Source organism: Erinaceus europaeus, chromosome 1 (genome assembly GCF_950295315.1).
Source record: "Erinaceus europaeus chromosome 1, mEriEur2.1, whole genome shotgun sequence".
In the NCBI taxonomy this organism is placed as follows: Eukaryota; Metazoa; Chordata; class Mammalia; order Eulipotyphla; family Erinaceidae; genus Erinaceus; species Erinaceus europaeus.
The window spans coordinates 114500229-114522045 of record NC_080162.1 but is presented as its reverse complement, the minus strand read 5'-3'; the positions used below and the strand labels follow the sequence as shown (position 1 = coordinate 114522045).

Below are 21817 nucleotides of genomic sequence, written 5' to 3'. Positions count from 1 at the left end.
TCTGGGGAGATGAGGTTCCTGGACACATTGGTGAGATAATATGCCCTGGGTAGTCAGGATGGTGTTATGGTAGCATCAGCAACTTGGTGTCTGAAAGGTGGTAAGACATAAAGTGGAGACTGTAAATCTTCAGAATATTCATTGGTGTCAAGGGATGTCAACTTGAGTGGAGTCCAGGCAAGCAAGCCCATGAGATTGGTACATGTATAGACTGGGTCACCATGGGCATGCCACTTTCTTTGCTTGAATACTAGGTCAGCGGTGGGTATCTCTGAGTGCCTGGTCTCCCTAACCCTGTGACCCTCCTCGTGGCTGAAGAGAGGGTGGGGACCATCCAGGTAGAAATGTCCAGGTTCTTCCCACAAAGATAGTTCTGTTTCATTTTTTTCTTTTTTTTGGTGCCCCCTGGCCACCTGCAACAAACAACAAAGAGATCATCAAGGACAGTCACAACAGACAAAAGATCTCCAGGGGCTAACCTGTCAGCACCTCCACAGCCCAGAATTTACTTATAAGGAAAAGGAGGAGTGTTTCCCCACTGCCCTTGAATCCCAAGATCAGGCCCTTTCCAATTTCTATTCTATTCTGTTTCCTTCCTTGGCTATACACAGAAGGAATGCTTTTTCTCCCACTGGGCTTCCTTCCTTCCTTCCTTCCTTTCTTCCTTCCTTCCTTCCTTCCTTCCTTCTTCTTCTTCTTCCTATTTTTTAAAAAATTTTATTTATTATTGGATAGAGACAGAGAGGAATTGAGAAGGGAGGGAAAAACAGAGAGACACTTGCAGCCCTGCTTTACCACTCATGAAGCTTTCCCTTGCAGGTGTGGACCAGAGCCTTGAACCTGGGTCCTTGCATAGTGTAGTGTGTGCGCTTAACCAGGTGTGTCACTGCCTGGCCTCTGCCTGCCCTACCCCCACTCCCACTGGGTTTTCAAGGCATTATCTCAAGATGTTAAATTCCTGGAGGGCTAGAAGGCTGGCAGTGAGAGAGAGAGAAGCTAAGTAACATAGAAGCCCCCTGGCTGAGGGGGCTGGATGGTGGCACACCTAGTTGAGCACACATGTTACAGTGCACCAGGACCCAAGTTTGAGCCCTGGTTCCTCCCTGCAGAATGAAAGCATGAGTGGTGAAGCAGGGCTGCAGGTGTCTCTCTGTCTCCCTTTCTATCTCCCTCTTCCTCTTGATTTTTGGCTTTCTCTATCAAATAAATAAAGATGAAAAAACAAAAAAAAAAAGAAAAGAAAAAGAAGAGGAAACTCCCAGCCAATTCCTCTGCCTGCTTGAAATTGGCTCGAAAGACATGGAATTAGTAGGCAGAGCTGCCTCCTCCTCCTTTTACCCTGGAGAAGAGATCGGTTCCCTGCTGGCTCAGGGCAGTGTCATCGATACAGCTGGTGTCATTGTTCCCTTCCACTGACAGATCACTCGACACCTGTAGGCCCAGGCAGGGCTTGGCCTGGGCACTGCCCTGCAGAGGACATCATTCTAGCGTCCCAGGGCACACAGCACTTGGTGACACCACGTATACACACAAGGACCAGAGCAGTCCTGGCACCTGCTCCATTCTGCAAGTCCCCGTCTGCCTCTTTGCTTCCTACTGCCTGGTTCCTGTTGCTGTTTCAGGCAGAAGTGATGATGAGCTGAGGGTGAGTGATGATGCCGCCCAGAGGAGGGACCCCGGCCTAGCCCTGGTGTGAGGAGCCAGGAGGAAGGAGGAGCGTGGGGGTGCCACTTCTGGCTGGCCTCCCCCCTGCTGCAAATACCCCAGGTGGCACCATGCTCCAGCAGATCCTGCAAGATATGTACATTGACCCTGAACTCCTGGCTGAGCTCAGTGATGTGCAGAAGCACATCCTATTTTACAAGATGCGGGAGGAACAGCTACGAAGATGGAGGGAACATGAGGCCTGGGAGGCCCTGGTCCAGGCAGAAGGCCTCAGGCCTCCCAAGGTCAAACGAGGTAAGTGGCTCCAGGTCGCTCTGGGGTATCCTTGGAAGAGTTATCAGTGCCAGACTATGCTTCTTGTAACTTTTATTTATTTTCTTTTTATCAGTGATTTAATAAGGATGAACACAATTATAAGATAACAGGCGTACAATTCCACACAGTTCCCACCACCAGAGCTTCATGTCCCATCTCCTCCATTAGAAACGTCCCTATTCTTTATCCCTCTGGGAGTATGGGCCAAATTCCTTATGGGGTGCTGAAGGTGGGAGGTCTGGCTTCTGTAAGTGCTTCTCTGCTGGGCATGGACTTTGGCAGATGGATCCATACCTCCAGCTTGTTTCTATCTTTCCTTAGTGGAGTAGGGCTCTGGAGAGGTGAGATTCCAGGACTCATTGGTGAGCTCATCTGCCCAGAGAAATCAGGATGGTGTCATGGTAGCATCTGCAACTTGGTGGCTAAAAAATGGTAAGGTATAAAGGGGACAGATTGTTTAATCAAGACATCCAATGTGATTCCTCGACAACTGAGAGGGTGTATTCTTGACTTTATATTTTTCTCTTTGCTTTGACTTTTTTTATTGATTTAATAATGATTGATAAGACCATAGGATAAGAGGGGTATAATTTCTACCACCAGAGTTCTGTATCCTGTCCCATCCATTGGAAGTTTTCTTGTTCTTTATCCCTCTGGGAGCATGGACCCAGGATCATTATGGGGTGCAGAAGGTCTGGTTTCTCTGATGGCTTCTTCACTGGACATGGATATTGAAAGGTCATGTCATACCTCCAGCCTGTTTCTATCTTCCCCTAATGGAGCAAGGCTCTGCAGAAGTGGGGTTCTAAGACACATTGTTGTCTGCCCAAGGAAGTCACATTGGCGTCATGGTAGCATCTGCAACTTGGTGGTTGAAATAGCATTAAGATATAAAGTAGAACAAATTGTTTAATAACCAAGAATTTAAAGGTAAGACTATAGCAGATGAGATTAGGTATTCCTGACTCTTATCTGTGCTCCTGAGACACAAGGTCAGGGTACAATGATGACACCCTTGCCTCCTTCCCTTGTGTGGCTGGCACCATGGTTCTCAGCGTGCATCTTCTCTCCCTAGCTTGTTGTCAGAGCGGGCTTCTGGTTATGCTGAGAGCCCTGGTTGTGCATCTGGAGGGGCCAGGAATCTTTCATGCGATGAGTGAATGGTCCCCAAAGGTAGCAGCAACTGCAGATTAGAAGCAAGGACTCAACTTATGAGTCTGGGGTGGTTTGTAAGCACTTACATGCTTACAAGGTTCAGGGGCTGCTGCTCTGTGGATGGAGCCCCTAGCATCCTTGGGCCTCAGGCAGACTGGCTGCAGGGGCCTGCGATGTGATCTGGAAAATATATTATGTGGATGTTGCCCTTAGCAATTTCTTTCTTTCCTTCCTTCTTTCCTTCCTTCCTTCCTTCCTTCCTTCCTTCCTTCCTTCCTTCCTTCCTTCCTTCCTTTTCTTTTTTTAATATTTATTTATTCCCTTTCGTTGCCTTTGTTGTTTTATTGTTGTTATTATTGCTGTTGTTGTTGTTGGATAGGACAGAGAGAAATGGAGAGGGGAAGGGAAGACAGAGGGGCGAGAGAAAGGTAGACACCTGCAGACCTGCTTCACTGATTGTGAAGTGACTCCCCTGTAGGTGGGGAGCCGGGGGCTCGAACCTCTTCCTTCCTTCTTTCCCCCTCACCTTTCTCTCTTTCTCTCTCTCTTTCTCTCTTTCTCTCTCTCTTTCTTTCTTTCTTTCTTTCTTTCTCTCTTCCTTTCTCTCTTTCTTTCTTTCTCTCTCTCTTTCTTTCTTGCTCTCTTTCTTTCTTTCGTTCTCTCTCTCTTTCATTCTCTCTCTCTCTCTTTCTTTCTTTCTCTCTTTCTTTCTTTCCCTCCAGGATTATAGCTGGGGCTTGGTGCTGGGTAATTCACTACTCCTGGCAGCCTTTCCCCCCCTCCCATTTTATTGGACAAGACAGAGAGAAATGGAGAGAGAAAGGAGAGATAAAGTTGGAGAGAGAAAGAGAGACACCTGTAGACCTGATTCACCACTTGTGAGGTACCCTTCCTCAGTCATTATGTGGCTTGTGCTTCGTACTTTGTGTGCTTAACTGGGTGCACCATCCCCTTCCCCAGACTGCCCCCTTCCCCTTTGCAGTTTTTGAAGCTCTTCTGTTCACTCCTCACACACCCCTCTAACTGATCTTCAGGAGGTGTAGATGTGAGGTTTTTCAATCCTGTCTCTTGACAGGACATCCAGTACTCTTGCTGGTCCAGCTCCCTCTGCCCCTCCAGGTTCAGTCTTGCCACCACATGCCACAGGCCACAACCACACCCACCCCTGGATGCACTTCTTAAAATTTTTATTTATTAAAACTGGTGTAGTAGTTCAATAGAACAAGTATTCCAGATTTGGGGAGCTATTTAATGCAACTGATAATTGCAAAATCCACTTTGCCTGTATAAGTGAAAATTACAGACTGCTAATTTGTTGGCCCTATGAAATTCTGCACTTGATATTTAGTTATATGTATTCTACCTTCATTTCTTTTGGCAAGGTGTTTTGCTAAACTCAGTTGCATTCTTATCCTTTTCTTTCCTGTTTATTATGCTTTAATTTTGAGGGCCATATGAGAGTAGAATATATTGCCTTTTAAAAATTATAAAAATTTATATAGGCAAACCATTTCCTTAAGTTAATAGCCAAATGTTAAAAAAGTTATTTTTCATATCATTTATAATTTTGTCACAGTCTACTTAATGATGTTTGGTTAGGTTTCAGTGAAAATTTCCAGAGTAAGGCTGCCCCCTCCAGGATGGGGATAAGGGTAACTTTACTACAATTAGTATATATGGTGCAGAACTTCATACAAATGAAGAGTGGCAGCAGTGTGATAATTTAAAGCATATTTAAACAAAGGATGAATGCACAAACTTGATGCTGCTTAAGTCACTGCAGCTTCTAGGACCCAGTTTCTTTTACTGATTTCAAAACAAAAATAAAAAAGTTGTGCCTGAAAAAAATTTATTTATTTATTATTGGATAAAGACAGAGAGAAAGTGAGAGGAAGGAGATTATAAAGAGGGACAGAACAGAGACACCTGCAACTCTGCTTCAACCACTCGTGAAGCTTTCCCCCTGCAGGTGGGGAACAGGGGCTTGAACCTGCCTGGTCTTTGGCGCACTGTAATGTGTGCCTTTAACCAGGTTCGACACCGTCTGGCCCCACCCCTGGATGCACTTGACCCTGTCTTTGCACCCAGTTTCCCTGAGCCTTTGAGGGATGATCCTGGCCCAGGCAAATATTTTCCATCTCTGTAGCTGCTTGCATTTGTATGGGGGCGGGGAATGGCCTAGAGTCCTAAAGGCAGCTGGCTGCAATTTACTTACTATGAAACAAAACTTGTTATTAGCATATTTCTAATAGAGAAGGAATTTGAGACTTTTACATAGCAACAACGTCTTTTTAACCTTTTGTTACACCCATTCAAGATGGAGTCAAGAAAGGAAACCTCAGGCATGAGAATAATTAGCATAGCCATTGTGCCATCTACCATTTCTAATAGAGAAGGTAATGGAGAGTTTTACATATCAACAAGTCTATTTAACCTTTTGTTTAGACCAACTTAGTTAAAATATATTGATTGTTAACTAATTTTTACCTCAGACTCTAAATGTAAGTTAATTTTATCTTTATGAGAATTACGTTGAAAACTTTTTTCATTTAACTTTGACTAGTAAGAATTTAGCCTTAAAGTTACTGTTTACCAAACTTTAAACATACACATAAACATGGTCATTAATACACAAGGAGAGAAACCTTTGTTACGAAGACATGTCATTTTAAACACAAATTTTAATCTGTACTGTCTTAGTTTTGGGGGGGGGGTTCACCATCCGGAGGTGGCTTCTCACGCAGCTTCACTTCTAGGAATTGTAGGTTGCGATCTCTGCACGAATCTCTGCGTACTCCAGCTTGTCTGCCTTCAGACCGGACTGGCAGCTGGAGATCTCGTGTGCCCAGTTTCAGCAGGGAGCATGGGGGTCCGGGAGGTCTGGGATGGTTCCAGAATTTATAGCAAGAGGGCAGGCAGGCCACCATTGTAGAAGGCGTGGGCCTAGGTGTCCAGGGGTGGCGGCCATGATAGGCCGCCGTGGCCCTGCCCCATAGCCCTGACATGTCTGCTGCCCTGTTCGCAGTGGCCGAGCAGCGTGGAGGGATCACGTGTCCAGTGCCCTGCACCACGCGGTGGAGAGCCGGCTCCTGTGGGCTGGCCTGCGTGCTGGCATCGGGCTCTTGCGTGGTGGAATCGGGCTCCAGCGTGTTGGCATCGGGCTCTAGCGTGCTGGCATCAGGCTCCAGTGTGCTGGCGTCGGGCTCTTGGGGCTCTTGTGTGCTGGCGTCGGCCTCCTGCGGGCTGCGGGGCTGCGGGCGTGGTGCGCGGGGTTGTCTGGGCGCAGCCGGCTGGCTGGCTGTTTAACCAGGTGGAAACGGCAGCTCTGTGCCTCGCCTCCCTCCTGCTGGCTCTTCTCGCTGGCTGTTCTGAGTTCGCCCGAGCGAGTGGAAACCACAGAGTGGTCCAGAGATAAATGTTCCAGAAACAGCAAAACAGTCTCGTGAAGAAAGAGCAGAGGCCTTTGGAGATCTCTTCACAAGCAGAAGAGAAGGCCATAGTACATAGGTAGCCAAATTGTCTTTACTTATCTGAGAGATGCGCAGGTCAGCCCCACGTTGGGTGCCATTTGTTGTTAAAATTTCATAGGGCTCTAGCCGGCGGGGCTAGCTTCACGGGCAGGTAACAGAGACGACCAGACACACGGCTGGGCAGGGAAGCTGTATTTCTTTATTCAGGAACAACGATTCATAAACTAAGACAAACTAATCACCAAACAGAACTCCGCTGTCTCTTTGCGGCGGCGCAAGAACTCTCTCTAACTCTGGAACTCAGGAACCCTGGAACTCTCTTTTACTCTCGAACTCTGGAACTCTCTCACTTTGGAACCCTCTCTCGGGGTTCCTCAGGGCGGGGCCAAGCGGGCCTACGAAACTAATTGGACTGATCCAATTCTCTTGGCGAGGGAGAACTAGAACCCAATGTAAAGCATACAACAACGTAGGATGTGATTCTGACCTAGCAGTTGTCACTGGGCTTCATCATGCTTTGCCTGGCTCTCCTAGGAGATTCAGAGTCCCTGGGACATGCGACCACACCTCATTCTATCTCCCATCTTGGAGTCTAACATAGAGCTGGCACGGAGCATTCACTACTCTCCATCTCACTCAACACACAGCAGGACCCGAGGGGGGGAGAGCCAGGACTCCACTGTATATGGCTGGTGGTGCCAAGGCCGGGGTCTTTCATGCTTAATTACCCCGGCAGTGTCATCACTAGCTGCTCAAAGTGCCAGGCGCCTTTCTCAGCCCCACCAGCCCTCATCCTATGGTCTCCCGTCGCCTATACTCGGTCTCTTCTAAGAGGCGAGAAGACAGATGCCTAAAAATTTAGCTGCAAAAATATTTTTATGGCAATTTTTCACACACAGACGTTTCCATTTTCTTTTCTTTCTTTTTTTTTTCTTCCTCCTCCAGGGTTATTGCTGGGCTCGGTGCCGGCACCATGAATCCACCGCTCCTGGAGGTCATTTTTTTCTCCCTTTTGTTGCCCTTGTTGTAGCTTCGTTGTGGTTATTATTATTGCCCTTGTTGACGCAATTCTTTGTTGGATAGGACAGAGAGAAATGGAGAGGAGGGGAAGACAGAGAAGGGGAGAGAAAGATAGACACCTGCAGACCTGCTTCACCGCCTGTGAAGTGACTCCCCTGCAGGTGGGGAGCCAGGGGCTTGAACCGGGATCCTTACGCCGGTCCCTGCGCTTTGCGCCGCATGCGCTTAACCCACTGCACCACCGCCCGACCCCCACGTTTCCATTTTCATGTATAAATTATACATTGAGCTCCTTTGGGTTTTTGGTGCAGAAGACTTTTTTTTTTCCAGGTAATTAATTTTCTGATTTATAAAGGATGGAAAAGAGGAGACAACACATAGAGGAAGGATGTTTGTATCCCAAGTCAGGATCCTGTTGAGAGCTCAGATTTTGACTCCATGTTTGCGTTTTGGAACTGTCTGGGAGGACACTGGAGAAAACACTGGAGGAAGTCAGGGCCTCATGCAAGTGACATAGTCCATCGCCTGTGCTAAGATGTGGAGTGGAGGTGCATGCCTGCCCATGACTTTGACCTTGGGTTCATTGACTATTCTTTTTCTGTTCCTTCTCTTCTGAACTTGGGACTTTTAATCCATCTATTAATTTGTGCATGGAATCATACATGAATCCCTTCATTTGATCACATTATAAGTGCTGACTTTGCAGGCCAGGTAGTGACTCGCTTGATTAAGCATATATGTTACAGTGTGCAAAGACCTAGGTTCAAGTCCCTGGTCCTCACCTGCAGAGGGAAAGCTTCATGAGTGGTGAAGCAGGGCTGCATGTGTGTCTCTGTCTCTCTCCCTCTCTATCTTCTTTTCCCCTCTCAATTTCTTTCTCTTTTTAAAATTCTTTTTAAAAAATATATTTTAATTATATTTGATAGTCACAAATTAAGAGGGAAGGGGGTGATAGAGAATAAGAGATGGTAGCATCTGCAACTTGGTGGCTAAAAGGCAGTAAGATATAAACCAGGACAAATTGTTTAATAAACAGGAACCCAAAGGTAGGAATAGAGCAGATGAAATTAGGGATGTTGTGTGGGAAGAAGCTAGGAAGTCTATTTTAGGTATGTTCCAAGGGGCCCATGACTTTACTAGTTTTTTGCCTGAGCCTGACCATTTTCCCAGACAGTATTTTTAGTCTATCTGCTGACTCTCTTAATACCTGCTCGATGACATAGTGGAAGTTTGTATCATTGTGTTAAGACTATGGGAAGCCATATAACCTCATGCCCCAAGTCTCCTCAAGCCTTTATATTGCCTTTGCCGTCATTCCTCTCTTTCTTCACTGTAAGAGCCCACACTGCATATCAGGAGTTTTGATCTTCATCAGCCTGTGGTTTGGTTATCCCAGTTTCAGGGAGGGGGTTGAGCTGGGATCCATGACCCCTGGGTCACATGTCTTCACACAGCTGCTGTGATCCAGAAGGTTCCCTATCTGGACCTGTCGGTTCTTCCTTGATGGCCAGGTCTCTGTGACCACTGCCTTATCCCTCCTGACTTCCTTTGCCTGGGAACTAGACATCTCCCTCCCACCCCCTTGCACAGTTGACACTATGAATCAAGCTTGCATACTCAGGGAGGCCTTTCCTCTGTGTTTCTCTCCCCTCCCTCACCTCTGCAGGTCAGCTCTGTGTTGGACTCCCTTCATGCTTGCATCAGCAGTTCCCTCATCTGCCGGATCCCAGTCTGTACAGAGCTCCAGCCCCCACAGTCTCCACCCCCCACAACCCCCACCTTCTAGACCCATCTTTCTCTGTCAGCTCTATCTGTGCAACTCACAGGGGCACCCTGACCTAGCACCCAAGGGAGATGACTCCTTTGCCCGTTCCTGTTGCATATCTGCCCCGGGCTTGGTGTCCCTGGTGGGCCTGAGAAAGATGAAATGACATAGTCCTTTTCACTGGACATCTGCCTTCTCTTGGTTTCCTAGGTAATCTCTATAACCATGGCAACCTCCCTGTAGGCCTGGGCTCTCCTAGCCTCAATGTGTCTCTTTTATTTTTTCTTTCTTTCTTTTTTTTTTAATATTTGTTTATTTATTCCCTTTTGTTGCCCTTGTTTTATTGTTGTAATTATCATTGTTGTTGTTGTATAGGACAGAGAGAAATGGAGAGAGGAGAGGAAGGCAGAGGGGGAAGAGAAAGACACCTGCAGACCTGCTTCACCGCCTGTGAAGTGACCACCCCCCCCCCCACAGGTAGGCAGCTGGGGGCTCGAACTGGGATCCTTACGCCAGTCCTTGTGCTTTGCGCCACCTGCACTTAACCTGCTGTGCTACCACCTGACTCCCAATGTGTCTCTTTTCTAAGCATGGCAGTCCTGGCCTTGAACAAAGGCCCTGACTGGAGCCTTGAACTGGCCTTCTACAATTTTCCCTGTTCCCTGCTTCCACTTAGCCCCAAAGCCCTTCTACTCACAGCAGGCTGAGCCTTCAAATATCCTAATTACTTCGTGCATCAGCCTGCCTCAGTCGCTTGCTCTGGACTCAAAGAAAACCTGAATGTGTTTCTCTGGCTTTGGGCCTCACTCTCCTAGCTTATTTCTTTCCATCTGCCTGCCCTTTTGTAAAATTTTTTCTTCTAGATCCTGATGGGATAGCTTCCTTCTCATGTCCATGCTGGGATTTTTTTTACCTCTTTTTTTTCTATTGGTGATTTAAAATTGATTCACAAAATTATGAGAAGGGGCCCGGTGGTAGTACATCTGGTTAAGTGCACTTGTTACAATGCACAAGGTCCTAGGTTCAATACCCTGGCCCCATCCTGCAGAGGGAAAGCTTCACAAGTAGTGAAGTAAGGCTGCACGCATCTCTCTGTCTCTCTCCTTCTCTATCTCCCTGTCCCCTCTCATTTTTCCCTATCTCTATTCAATAATGAATAAATAAAAATATCCTAAAAACCCAAAATTATGAGATAACAGGGATATAATTCCACACCATTTCTGCCACCAGTTTTTTCTATTTAAAGTTACTCTAGATTTATTTACCCAGCCTTACTTCTGTAAACTAGTATGTTAAATGCATTTTAATCTATCACACTTAAAATTTTTTTTTTCTTTTTATGGTGGAAATTCAATCCCAGGTTTTTTGTTATTTTTTGTCACTGTACATTAAAAACTGCAAATAAGCATTACAACTTGAATTCACAGAAAATCTTTTAAGTGGCCAGTTGTGAAGAGAAGATTAGTATCCATTTGGGGCATAGGGTCTCATCTTTGTAAATATTACTTGACCATTTCATTTCTCCATGTGGTTTTATTTTCCACCTATTGTTGGAAATAGTGACAAGAAATGGACAGAGGGCATGAAAGGGAAATGTGGTAAGTTTTGCTGAGGACTGCATCTCGATGGCTGACTTTTGTAACTCTTTGGTTAGCAAAGGAATCGGGGAATAATAAGCGTTCAGTATGGATATCAGCTTCGCCTGGCATTACTAATGTCAAGACTAAGGGATTTAAATGAAAGGTGTAAACTGGAAAAGAGAAGGCATAGTCACAGATAATCCTCTGGTATTTCTAACATTCTGAGGGATGTACCTGTCCTTTTAGAAATAAACTGGAAGTATAACAGACGAATCCAATGGAAAACCGATACTTTGGAGACTAGAAACTAAATGAATAGCAATTGTATATATTGACCCTCATCTTCACTTTAAGGAATTAACTGTTTGACATTTCCTCTTGTGGAATAAAAAAGATCCACTGTACTGAAATCACTTCACTGCTGTCAGCAGGAATGAAATGATTGACTCAACTTGCAACTATGTGAGTTGTTAATAAGTAGTTCAATTAAGAGCAATTAAAAAAATAATCCCTCTACTAGAAACTGAAGTCAGAACAGATAAAATGATTTATTTTAAAATCTGAATGGAACACGCAGCTATGATGCACAGTGCTGCAGCATCAGTGGCTTGAAGTGTTCATGGACTGTCAGTGTGGCAAGCTGAAACCAGCACTCCAGTTCTCCAATGTCCTGACTGGGAGGAAAAAAATCAGACATCCCTAGGTCTAACTGATCTGATACATAAATGTCCTGACCATATTTCTGATCTGGTGATTAAAAATGATAAATGAGAAAATTATTTCTACTGTCAAGTTTATATTCTATAAATATATAGACTTTAAATTAGTAGACACCTTATTAGAGGTGAACCCTCCCCACCCCCTGAAAATAAAAAAACAAAAATCACAAAACACACACATACAAAAAAACCCCCAAATAAAGCATAACGTAATTGTTTCCGATCAGTGTTGGTTATGCTGTCCTCTTGCAAAGTGACAGGCAAAATCGTACTTGTTCTTGAACTTACTCCCACATATGTTACACTGGAAAGGATTCTCGTAGCCATGACACCCCATGTGGATCGTGTAGAGGATGTTGTTGGCAAAGTACATGTCACAGTGCTGGCAGTGGTGGAGCAGCTGTGGGTCCTGCACTGGCAGCGTCAGGGCTGGAGTGCTGGACTGACTGTTGCTTAGGCTCGGAGTGCTCTTGTGGGCGCTCAGCTTGCTGCTCGGGCCTGCTACCGGACTGTAGTTCCTCTGGCTGTGAGCCAGCCGAGGCTCAGGGCTAGTGGGAGAGGAGCTCTGAGGAATACTTGCAGACACAGCAGATAAGACTGCTTGGGCAGTGGGCTGTTGCATGAGGAAAGGCTTCTTGTCGGCTCAGGGAACTACATCAGGGGAGGCGGGGTTCTGGTTGTTGGGGGGGGGCGCAGACAGCTGTCCTGCCAGGGTGGAGAGCTGATTCAAAGGGTTGTCGACCAGGAGCTCTTGGGGGTCCCTTGGCAGGCCCCCCGTGGACGTGGTCTTCGCCATAATCTCATAGGGGTCGGTCTGGATGTTTGGGATTTCGTGGGTGAAGTCGTTAAGGTAGTCTGGTTTCTGAACCACCATGGAGGGTGGACTCAAGTTGATCAGGGCTCTTCTGCTGTAGTTCAGATTAATGGGTTTCTTCTGTAAAACCCCCCACATTTTTTCTGCTGCCCCAGGAAGACCTGGTACTTTTAATAGGTACCATTTTATGCTTGTGCCTTCGATGATGGGAGAGGTTACACCGGTCGCTGCAGTGGAAAGAACACAGTTGACATTTGTATGTTTTTTCTCCTGTATGGGAGCACATATGGGCTTCCAGATGGCGCTCATATGCAGATGCAAATGGACATAAGTGACATCTATGAGGTTTCTCACCTGTGTGGATTCTAATATGTTCAATAAGTCGAGCTGTTCCTTTGCTGGCATAGTTGCAGTACCGACATTTGAGCTTCCCATCAAAAGTCCTTTCAAACCCGTCTGTTGGTATGCTTCTAAAAACCCCTTCTGTTTCATTTGGTTTAAATCCCCCCTGCTTAACACTGCATTCTATTTACATAACCACTGTATTCTATTTACATAACCTCTGTTAACAAGCACCACCCTCCCTCCAGGGCATTGGTGGTTCAGTGGTAGAATTCTTGCCTGCTCTGCCCCCTCTCCTTGTCATACCCTGATTTTCACCAGTCACTTTTCTCTCCACCCTCTCTGCGTCGCATCCTGTTTCCACCCTACTGGGCTAGTATATTTATAAGGACAAGATAGTTTGTAGTTGTTAGTTTAGCTTAGCTTGGTATAGATTGCGCTGCGTCCTGCATGAATAAAGAGATACTGAGTACAGCTCAACCATGAGTCCCTGGTCATCTGTTACCCACCCGTGAAGCCAGCCCGTCGAAAACAACTCCCGTCTACTAATATTCCTGAGTTTTCATCCAGGGAAACTTCAACAGATGGGTGATCAAGTCCATTTTGATCACTATCTGTTCCAGCTCCCTGAAGAGCCTCTGCTTCTTTGTCCCCACTGACCGATCCAGAAATCATGTTCACGTGGTGTGTCTGCTGTGTCAGGTACTCCTGGAAGTCTTTCACAAAGTCCAAAGGCTCTGGTTTCTTTTCACCCATCTTTGCTTTTTTTTTTTTTTTTTAACTAAGTGTACAGTTTGTTATACCGCTGCCTGACAGCCACACCTGGTGATTTCCGCCGCCTGCTTCAACTCCTCTGCTGCTGCTGCAGCCGCAGCCTCCGCCACTGCCGTGTTTGTTGTGTCTTGCCACCAGTTTTGTGTCCCCATTCCCTCCACTGGGAACTGCAGTGGTTCTACCAAGGTCACAGATATGAACTGACTAGATTTATACAACTATTTCTATATATTTTGATTTATTTGTCCATTTTTTCTGTGGTCTTGCCTTCTCATTTTTTCTTTCTCTTTTTTATTGAGGGAGTTAATGCTTTACAGTGCAGTCAATGACATATGCATACAATTTAATTATGTACCAGAGCCCCAAAGTTTTCTTCTTCTCCTTTCTCCCTCACTCTCCCCAGAGTCCTTTGCTTTTGTGCAATATACCATGTCCAGTCCAAGCTTTACTCTGTGCTCTCTAAATCCTGCTAGTAAGTGAGATCATTTGGCATTTGTTCTTCTCTTTATGGCTTATCTCACTCAACATGATGTCCTCAAGTTTCATTCAAGAGGATGCAAAAGAAGATGCAAAATCATTTTAGGTAGCTGAGTAGTATTCAATTGTGTATAAAAACCAAATCAGAAGAAGAAAAGATACAGAAATCAATTCCCTTCCTTTATAAGTCACACACACACACACACACACACACACACACACACACACTACTACTACTACTACTACTACTTCCAAATGTCTGTCCTTTTTTTTCTTCTTCTTCTTCTCTCCCTGGTCCTGATGGAATTGGAGCTCAGAGCCCTCTGGTCATCTTCCCCTAATGTTTCTCCTCATTTGGCAGTATGGACCAAAATTCTTTTTGGGGTGTAGAAGGTGGAAGGTCTGGCTTTTGTAATTGCTTTTCCACTGGACATGGGTGTTGGCAGGTGGACCCATACCCCCAGCCTGTTTCTATCTTTCCCTAGTGGACCAGAGCTCTGGAGATGCAAGGGTCCAGGATACATTGGCAAGGTCATCTGCCCAGGGAAGTCAGGATGCTATCATGGTAGCATCTGCAACTTGGTGGCTGAAAGGCAGTAAGATATAAATCAGGACAAAATAATAAAATTAAGCAATAATCAGGAGCCACAAAAGTAGGAATAGAAAAGATGAGTACAGGGATCTAAGGGTGGAGAGAAGCTAGGAAGTCTTATTTTAGGTGTTCCCAGGGCCCCCTGACTTTAGTAATTTTTGCCTGACCCTGATAGCTGACATGCAGATGGACTAAAAATATTGTCTGGGAAGATGGTGTCAGAGTTGAGAATAGGACTAGAAAGCTAGGTCAGAGAGTAGCTCCTAAGCTCATGCTGAGTTTCTCACTGATGCCCACACTCAGTGAGCGCCAGACCATCTCTCTGTTAGGCTACCCTACCTCATCTCTTTCAGTGCACTCAGCACATCTGAAAGTATCTTTAAAAATTGGTGGCCTAGGGAATACAGGGAAAACTTGATCATTTTAATCATTGTTTAAAGCATGTGGTTCAGTGAAAGTTAATATATTTAATTTAATTTGATTTATTCATTTATTTTGGGGGGGTGCTCTGGCTTATGGTGGTGTAGGGAATTGAACCTAGGACTATGGAGCCTTAGGTATGAGAGTCTCTTTGCATAACCATTATGCTATCTACCCCTACTTAGTATATTTGAAATGTTGTGTAGCTACCACCTCTGTCTAGTCCAGAACATTTAGTTCATTGCTCAAAGGGGCACATCTATCTATCTATCTATCTGTCTGTCTGTCTGTCTATCTATCTAATCTATCATCTATCTTTCTATCATCTATCACCTATCTATCTATCAATATCAATTTCTCTCTGTCTTATCAAATAGAAAAAGAAAGGAAGAAAGAAAGAAGGAAAGAAAAGAAAAAATGGCCACCAGGAGCAGTGAATTTGTAGTGCCTGCACCCAACCCCAGTGATAACACTGGAAGGGAAAAAAAACAACATAAACACCTAGGCTGTTACTTATCCTCCCCTTCTCCTTCAACCCCTGGCTGCCTCCATCCCTTTTGCCTGTACTTTTTGGTCACCTCTTTCTCCTCCCCTTCCTCCTTCAGTTCTTTCTTCTCAGGTCTTCCACTTCCTGCCTCGCCTCGCCTTGCCCTCACCCTCGCCCTCGCCTTGCCCTTCCTCTCCCTTCCCCTCCTCTCCCCTCCCTTATCTTCCCTTCCTCCCACTTTCCTTTCTTCCTCTTCCTCTCCTACCTTCTCATTCGGTCTGCTTATTATGGTCTGTCTCCTCTATTGGCCTGAAATTGCTGGGAGACCCTGGTGATCTCTGCACTGCTTCCATGGAACCATGTGGAACGAGGCCTATGGACACAGTTGTGGGTGGGATGCTGGTGAGCTGTTGCTCAGGCCCTTGTGTGCCTGGCCTGTCAAAGGGGCTTTGACTGAGGTCCAGGTGTTTTGTATTTTTTTCTTCCAGCATTATCACTGGGGCTTGGTTCAGGTACTACAAATCCACTGCTCTTGGTGGCCATCTTTCCTTTCCTTTCCTTTCCTTTCCTTTCCTTTCCTTTCCTTTCCTTTCCTTTCCTTTCCTTTCCTTTCCTTTCCTTTCCTTTCCTTTCCTTTCCTTTCCTTTCCTTTCCTTCCCTTCCCTTCCCTTCCCTTCCCTTCCCTTCCCTTTCCTTTTCTTTTCTTTTCCTTTCCTTTCTTCTCTCTTTCTTTTTTCCTATTTGATAGGACAGAGAGAAATTGAGAGGGAAGGAGAGATAGATAGATAGATGACAGACAGATACAACAGCAGCCCTGCTTCACCACTCATGAATCTTTCCCCCTGCAGGTGGGGAGCAGGGGCTGGAACCCAGGTCCTTGCACTTGGTAATTTGTGCACTTAACCGGGTTTGCCACCACCTCTCCCCCACCTCCATTACAGGAGTTCTTTATTTAGTGAAGAGCTATGTTTTGTGCAGAGTGATCCTCCTCCAAACCTTACACATCTCAGTCAAAGTAAAAAAAAAAAAACCAGGATATCCTGGTATTTTGGGATTTGTTGTAGAAGTTGAAATCCAATCTAAAATATATGACCAGTAGTATTCTTTGACCTGTACTCTCAGAAGTCATTTCATTACTTATTTTAGGACTGTGACTTCAATTTTAGTTTGACTTCTACTGCTTTTGTACCTCAGTGTGTATTTGCTCTGGGCACCAACCTGTGGATACTACTTTGCTTTAGGATGTAAAGGGATTGTAAAGTGTGTAACAAATTGCATGGGCTCTCTTAAAGCTTATTTTTATTTATTTTTTTATTACTGATCTAATAGTGATTGACAAGATTGTAAGATAGCAGGAGCACAATTCCACACAGTTCCCAACACCAGAATTTCATGGCCCATCCCCTCCATTGGAAACTTGTTCTTTATTCCTCTGGGAGTATGGACCAAAATTTAAAGCTTATTTTTTAAAATTTTATTTATTTTTTTATTTTTTATTGGATAGAGACAGAGAGAAATTGAGAGAGAAGAGGGAGATAGAGAGGAAGAGAGACAGAGAGACACCTGCAGACCAGCTTCATCACCTGTGAAGTGACTCCCCTGCAGGTGGGGAGCCAGGGGCTTGAACCAGGATCCTAACTTGTCCTTGCACTTTGCGCCACCTGCACTTAACCTGCTGCACTACTGCCTGACTCCCTTAGTGCTTATTTTTAAAGATATGTTGAAGTTCATGTTTTCTGCTTTTACTAGCAAGCCATTATCTGCTGCTGATGAAAAATATAAGTGTATTTTAAAAAATAATTTTTACCTAGGGCTAGTTGGCACACCTGGTTAAGCACATGTAGTACTATTGTTAAGGAAGTTTATTAATAATCAAGATGACTGAAGCCGACGTGGGTGGAGGATGAAAGGAGCCTTTTATTTACACGCAGGCCAGAAGCTCAGATCTTTCTGATAACTCTGGCCCTGAACAAAGGCACAGTATAGACTTATATAGGGGTACAGGCTTGAGAGCACAAAAGCATCATCAAAGAAGCAGAGGCTGCAAGGTTAAGGGGTGGGACTTGGACCCACTGCTCAGGTCTGGTTGCCTTAGTTACTATTATCTTTCCTGCATAGCTGTGTCTGGCAAAGTTTAGCCTCAGCATATAATACTCTACTGGGGGGGGGGTACCTTTTAGGAGGACAGAAACTAGTCAGGGGTATAGCAGCTGCCTTCTCAGTAAAGGTTCAGTCTGACTTTCATTGTCTCTACTTGCTGTCATTTGCTCACCCAGTGCAGGCCAGCCTGCACTAACCACCTGCACTATCTCAGACTTTCTACACCTTCTTAACCCTTTATTATATTTTCAGTCTTTCTGTCCTGTGTTGAGGCCTACTTATAGATACATCACAGTCAGATTATAAGCACATATTATAAGCATATCCACGAGCTAAAATATGGACATTTCCTATCACTATGCAGAAGGACTCATGTGTGGTGAAGCAAGTCTGCTGGTATCTGTCTTTCTCTCTCCCTCTCAGTCTCCTTCTCCTTTCTCAATTTCTGTCTGTCCTGTCAAATAAAATAGAAGGAAAAAAAGAAAAAACAAAAAGAAAAAAAATGGCCTTTGGGAGTGATTGATTCTGGAACCTAACCCCAGTGACAACCCTGGGGGCAATTTAAATAAAAAATACATTAAAACTATTCTTTATCATGATTTTGTTAGTATAATCAGGAATTTTAGACTGGTTTTAGTCACATTGCTTATTTAATCTTTCAAGATTATTTATGGCTATGGTAGGACTTTCATAGAAAAATTATCATAGGAGCCGGATGGTGGCACACCTGGTTGAGCACACACACCACAGTGCACTAGGACCTGGGTTCGAGCCTCTGGCCCTCACCTGCAGGGGGGAATGTTTCATGAGTGGTGAAGCAGGGCTTCAGGTGTCTCTCTGTCTCTCTCTCCCCTTCCCTTCTCAATTTTTCTGTCTCTATCCAATAATAAATAAATAGATAAAATGTGTTAAAAATTGTCACACTAATCACTTGGACCACCAGCTCCACTCATGCTGGTTTCAACATTGTTTTCCCTCTGAGGGCAAAGTGACACGTCTCTTACTGCCCTTAGCTCCACTGAAGAACAAGTGACATGGCCAGTCCTATAGCAGACTGCTCACTGTTTCTGCTACTGGGAAACTCAGACAATAAATAATAATACCAACACTAACCCCTGCTTCCTATTCTGCAAAGTGGGCGCACACAGCTGTTGGTAAACACACTTTACTGAACACTAGGAGAACAGGATTTATTTGGTTTTAAATTAAAAAAATAAAGTTAAAAATTTTTATTATCTTTCTTTTTTGGGTAGAGACAGCTATAAACAAGAGGGAAGGGGGAGAAAGATAGGGAGAGAGACAGAGAGACAGCTGCAGCCCTGTTCCTCCATTTGTGAAGAACCCAGGTCCTTGAGCATTGTCATATGTACACTCAACAAGAGGTGCCATCACCTGACCCCATGAAAACAAGACTAATTTAGTAAAGGGAGAGGGATATAGATCTGACAAGAGTGAGAAGTCCAGTTGTCAAATATTTCTTATGTTTAATAGTTTAATAACAGGGGCAAGATGAGTCAAAGACCTCTACTTTTGCTTCCCAATTCCTGTTCCATATATTTCTGATCTCACACATGCTTAAAGGACTTGGGAGAGGCAATCCATTACCTATTCCCCCATCCCCCAGGTTCTGGGAGTGTAGCACATCAGGAGATGGAGATATTTAAAGACTTTGTAACTCAGTGGGTGTGGATAGCATAAAGGTTATGCAAACAGACTCTCCTGTCTAAAGCTAGAAGTCTTGCTCCCAGCCCCACCCCACTGTAAGCCAGAGCTGGAAAAACAAACAAACAAACAAACAAACAGACTTTGCATTTTTGCCTCATCACCTTTGGCCAATTTATCTTTATAGCACTTCATGATTCCCACAGATGAAGGTGGGTGGTGCTTGAGTTACTTAGTTGTTCTTGACACAGGCTTCTGGGATTTGTGGTTGGGACATAGAGTCCACTACTTAGGCTTTTAAAAATTCCCCTTCCCGTTCCCCTTCCCCTTCCCCTTCCCTCCCTCCTCCTCCTCCTCCTATTTTTCTTCTTCTTTTTTTTGCCACCAGGGTTAATGCTGGGGCTCACTGTCTTTTCTTTCATTTGATAGAATAGAGAAAAATTGAGAGGGGAGAGGGAGGTACAGAGGGAGGTAGAGAGGGAGAGAGACATTGCTCCGCCACTCTGAAGTCTCATCCCTGTAGGTAAGGACCAGAGGCTTGAACCTGGGTCCTTGTGCATGGTAACATGTGAGCTTAATAGAGTTCACCATCCTTGGGCCCATTAGGGTGCACCCCTTCCTGCCCTAGCTATAAGCCCAAGGACCTTGTCTACTGTGGATGGAGGGAGGAAGCATCAAATCCTGTGTAGGGTTGCTGGCAGGAGGATGCTGGGCTACACTGCTAGGTTTGATTTCTCCTGCCTTAGGGAAGGCAGGCTCAGCTGCCAGATTACCACCCCTCCCTACCTGGAGGTCAGCAGGGGCAGTTTCTGAGCAAGACTACCAGCTGGTTATTACTCACTCTAGTAACCCCAGTCCTGGATTTCAGCTCCAGCTCTGAGCAGTTGGGCTGAAATAACAGTTTGCAGATAGCTAGTCCCCTCCCCCTCCCCCAGCAGCTAGCATTACTGCTTTCTAGGCTTTTCTCATGTAAAAATTAGTAGAATTTAGGGATTACCACTTGGCAGTAGATTTGGTATTCAAATTTTGTATCTATTTTTTTTCTTTTTTCAATGTAATACCAGGTACTGAACTGGGGGCTTTTCTCATGTGCAAAACCCAACTACTGATTGACCTCTTAGAACCATCTTTTATTGAGACCCCTAATTTCATCTTCTCTATTCCTACCTTTTGGTTACTATCTATTAAAACATTTGTCCTGCTTTATATTTTACCACTTTTCAACTACCAAGTTGCAGATGCTACCATGATGCCATCCTGAATTCCCTGGTTAGACGACCTCACCAATATGTCCTGGAACCCCACCTCCTCAGAGCCCTACCCCACTAGGGAAAGATAGAAATCAGCGGGGGATATGGATCCACCTGCCAATGTTCATGTACAGTGGAGAAGCCATAATTCCCACCTTCTGCACCCCATAAAGAATTTTGGTCCGTAGTGCCAGAGGGATAAAGAGTAGGGAAGCTTCCATAGGAGGGAATGGGACACAGAACTCTGGTGTTGGGAACTGTATGGAATGGCACCTGTGTTATCTTAGAAACTTGTTAATCAATATTAAATCATTATTAAATATTAAAGAAAGAGAAAACACATGAGCTATTGGGACAGGTACATTCCTGTAGATTTACTGGAAGGCATTATTTTACCGTCCGTCCATCCATCCATCCATCCATCCATCCATCCATCCATCCATCCATCCATCGATACATATGTTTCAGACCTTATCTTAAGGAATTAGTTCAGGTGTGTGTGGAGACTGCCAGTTACAAAACTATAGGAAAGATCAGCAGGCTAGAAATGCAGGTTGGGACCTCTATATTCATTCTCCAGTCAGAATTTTATCTTTGGTGTTGGTGGCGGTGGTGATGGTGATGGTGGTTGGGAAATCTCTGTTTTTGATGCTTTTAAAACAATATATTTATTTATTTATTTTCCCTCTTGTTGCCTTTGTTGTTGTTATTGTTGTTGTTATTGATGTCATCATTGTTAGGACAGAGAGAAATGGATAGAGGAGGGGAAGACAGAGAGGGGGAGAGAAAGATAGACACCTGCAGACCTGCTTCACTGCCTGTGAAGTGACTCCCCTGCAGGTGGGGAGGTGGGGGCTCGAACCGGGATCCTTATGCAGGTCCTTGTGCTTTGCACCACATGCACTTAACCTGCTGCACTACCACCCAACTCCCTCTGTTTTTGATTAAGTCATATGATCTGCTTCACATAAAATTTACTGGTTGTGGATATTAATCAAGCCTACAAAATGTCTTTATAGCAACTTATAGATGAATATTTGACTACCAATATGGCACCCTAGTTTAGTTATACCAGCATATAAAATTAACTCACACAGCTTATGATTGATTCTGCACTTATGTCATAAACACCAGCTGTGCACAGGATATCTAGGAATCATGTGGGAGACAGACAGATAGAGAGATAGAGAATAATCAGATCCTTGGCACA

At 44.8% G+C, this 21817-nt stretch overlaps 1 protein-coding gene and 1 pseudogene across 1 annotated transcript in view; one reads left to right on the top strand and one right to left on the bottom strand.

Moving 5' to 3' along the window:
• Positions 1 to 723: 723 nt before the first annotated feature.
• The window catches only part of SH2D4B (SH2 domain containing 4B), a 92322-nt gene continuing 71228 nt past the window's right edge, over positions 724 to 21817 (top strand). The window contains 1 exon segment of the mRNA XM_060202028.1: positions 724 to 1959. Within this exon segment, the coding sequence (XP_060058011.1) occupies positions 1776 to 1959 (184 nt within the window). The 5' untranslated portion in view covers positions 724 to 1775.
• On the bottom strand, positions 11835 to 13861 carry LOC103114882 (zinc finger protein Pegasus-like; annotated as a pseudogene).